General features: G+C 47.7%; 1 protein-coding gene across 1 annotated transcript; it reads right to left on the bottom strand.

The window, feature by feature from the left end:
- Positions 1 to 361: 361 nt before the first annotated feature.
- LOC106113110 (uncharacterized protein K02A2.6-like) lies at positions 362 to 1884 on the bottom strand (the record flags this gene model as incomplete). The annotated part of the gene is made up of 1 exon (XM_013305840.1): positions 362 to 1884. A coding segment is annotated over one exon (1523 nt), but the record flags the coding sequence as incomplete, so codon positions are not given.
- Positions 1885 to 2057: the final 173 nt, after the last annotated feature.

The raw sequence follows: 2057 nt of genomic DNA, 5'->3' as shown, positions 1-2057 counted from the left end.
GGTGTAATGAATGTTGAATAAATACGTAAATTTTGTTTAAAAACTTTATTTGGATCGGTTATTGTTATGTATTGGGAGTAGTAAAACGATAGCTAGCTTAGCGCAGACTGTTTATTCAAGTAGCTGTCACACTAACGGCGGACTTCGCCGCTCGTTCGGAAACAAGCGCTGTGCAAGCGCATACACAACATCTCTCCCCCATATAGATGCGACATACATTTTACTTAAAATCTAAAGAATTGAAACACAATACACAATTATTATATACAGAAGCTTATGACTAACACAATTAAAAATAACGACTATAATACTCTAATCAATCAGACTGCCTGGGGCGCCTAACCCCCCGAGCTACCGTTACATTGGGATGGTTGATAGGCGGTGTGACTGGAGGCGAGCATGCCTCCTCACCTTCCCCCGCAGATAGGCCCCTATCACTACTATCTTGTACGGCCCCTGGTTGTTCGGAGGATGTTGGCGATGTTGGAATACCATCAATTATCTCATCATCAACATCATCAACATCCGACATGTTTAAATTTGTTTTGGTATAGTCTGCTTTGCATAACCACAGTTGATTTTTGTGTTTTTTAAAAGTACTCAAAGTTGCATTATCTTGTATAACATACAATACTTTGCCCAGTCGCCGTAATACAGTACCTTTGTGCCATGTGAACTTATTCTTACTACTAAACTTCTTATATAGAACACGTTCACCTGGAGAGAAGGAAGATGTATTTTTCCCACCATGGGCTACAATTTGCGACTGCTGCCTATCCCGTACCACATCGGCAAGGGCGCCGAACGAGGATGGCGGTGCTCTGGGATTAATTAAATCCAATCGCGACCTGAGTTTACGCCCGTACACCAGCTCAGCTGGGGAGAAACCTGTGGTGGAGTGAATCGAATTGCGATAGTCAAAGAGGAACTGGAGGAGACGTAACTTACATTCCTTCGCTGTACGACTAGACATGACGCTACTTTTAATGCCTTTTTTCACAACCTTTACGAAACTTTCCGCCTGTCCATTGCTAGCCGGGTGGTACGCCGGAGTTGTCAAATGGCTAATGCCGTTTCCTACGCAAAACCTAGAAAATTCTTGCGAGGCAAAGGAAGGTCCATTATCGCTCACTATCGTGTTCGGCAACCCATAACGCGCAATGTACTCGTATAACCGCTCGACTACTGCATTTGAAGTTGTGTTCGTGTTCATGTCGTACACTTCAACCCATTTGGTGTGCGAGTCTACGACGACCAAATACGACCGACCATTTAACGGCCCTAAGAAGTCGATGTGCACCCGGTAAAACGGCTGAGGAGGAAACTTCCACGGCGCCAGCTTCGTCCGCGGCGGTGACGGCCTCAGCTGGGAGCACACCTCGCACGACCCAATTAAATGTTCAATTGCGTCGTCGACGCCTGGAAACCAAAATCTCGACCTCGCTTCCGCTTTCGTTTTAACTATTCCTAAATGGGAAGTATGCAATTCGTCCATTACCTTTTTACGCAATGAACTTGGTATTATAACTTTATGGCCCCTCATTAAGCAACCGTTTTCTACCGAGAGCTGATTTCGGCACAAAAAGTACGGCTTCAACTTTAAATCGGCTATTTTAGTTGGCCAGCCGTTTAGTACAAGATTTACGACGCGGGACAATACACTATCCTTGGATGTTTCGTGACGTAATTCGCTAACGGTCGTAGGCAACGTTCCGTCCACCACGAAACAAACATACGCGGCCCTGTCGCACAGCGCCGCGGCGGCGTCTGCGCACGACGCGCGCCCCGCCTCCTTGGTCCCCGCGCCGCGCTCCCCCGTCCCCGCCAAGCTCGCGCGGGACAGATAATCCGCGCTGTTGCTTAAAGAAACGACACTCTGGCGTCCTGTGGTTAAAATAGCCACACTCGGAACACTGCACTTTTTCCGACCTTCCCTCGCTCACTTTTAGTACACATTTATTTAAATGTCCGATTTTACACAGCACTTCTGTGGGCGCGGTGACAACACCGGTCGCGGCGGCTGCGCAGGCGGCTCCCGCCCGCGCACATCTGATGTT

Source organism: Papilio xuthus, unplaced genomic scaffold, assembly GCF_000836235.2.
Source record: "Papilio xuthus unplaced genomic scaffold, Pxut_1.1 DF828564.1, whole genome shotgun sequence".
NCBI classification, from domain to species: domain Eukaryota; kingdom Metazoa; phylum Arthropoda; class Insecta; order Lepidoptera; family Papilionidae; genus Papilio; species Papilio xuthus.
This window is presented reverse-complemented; position numbering and strand designations above follow the sequence as displayed.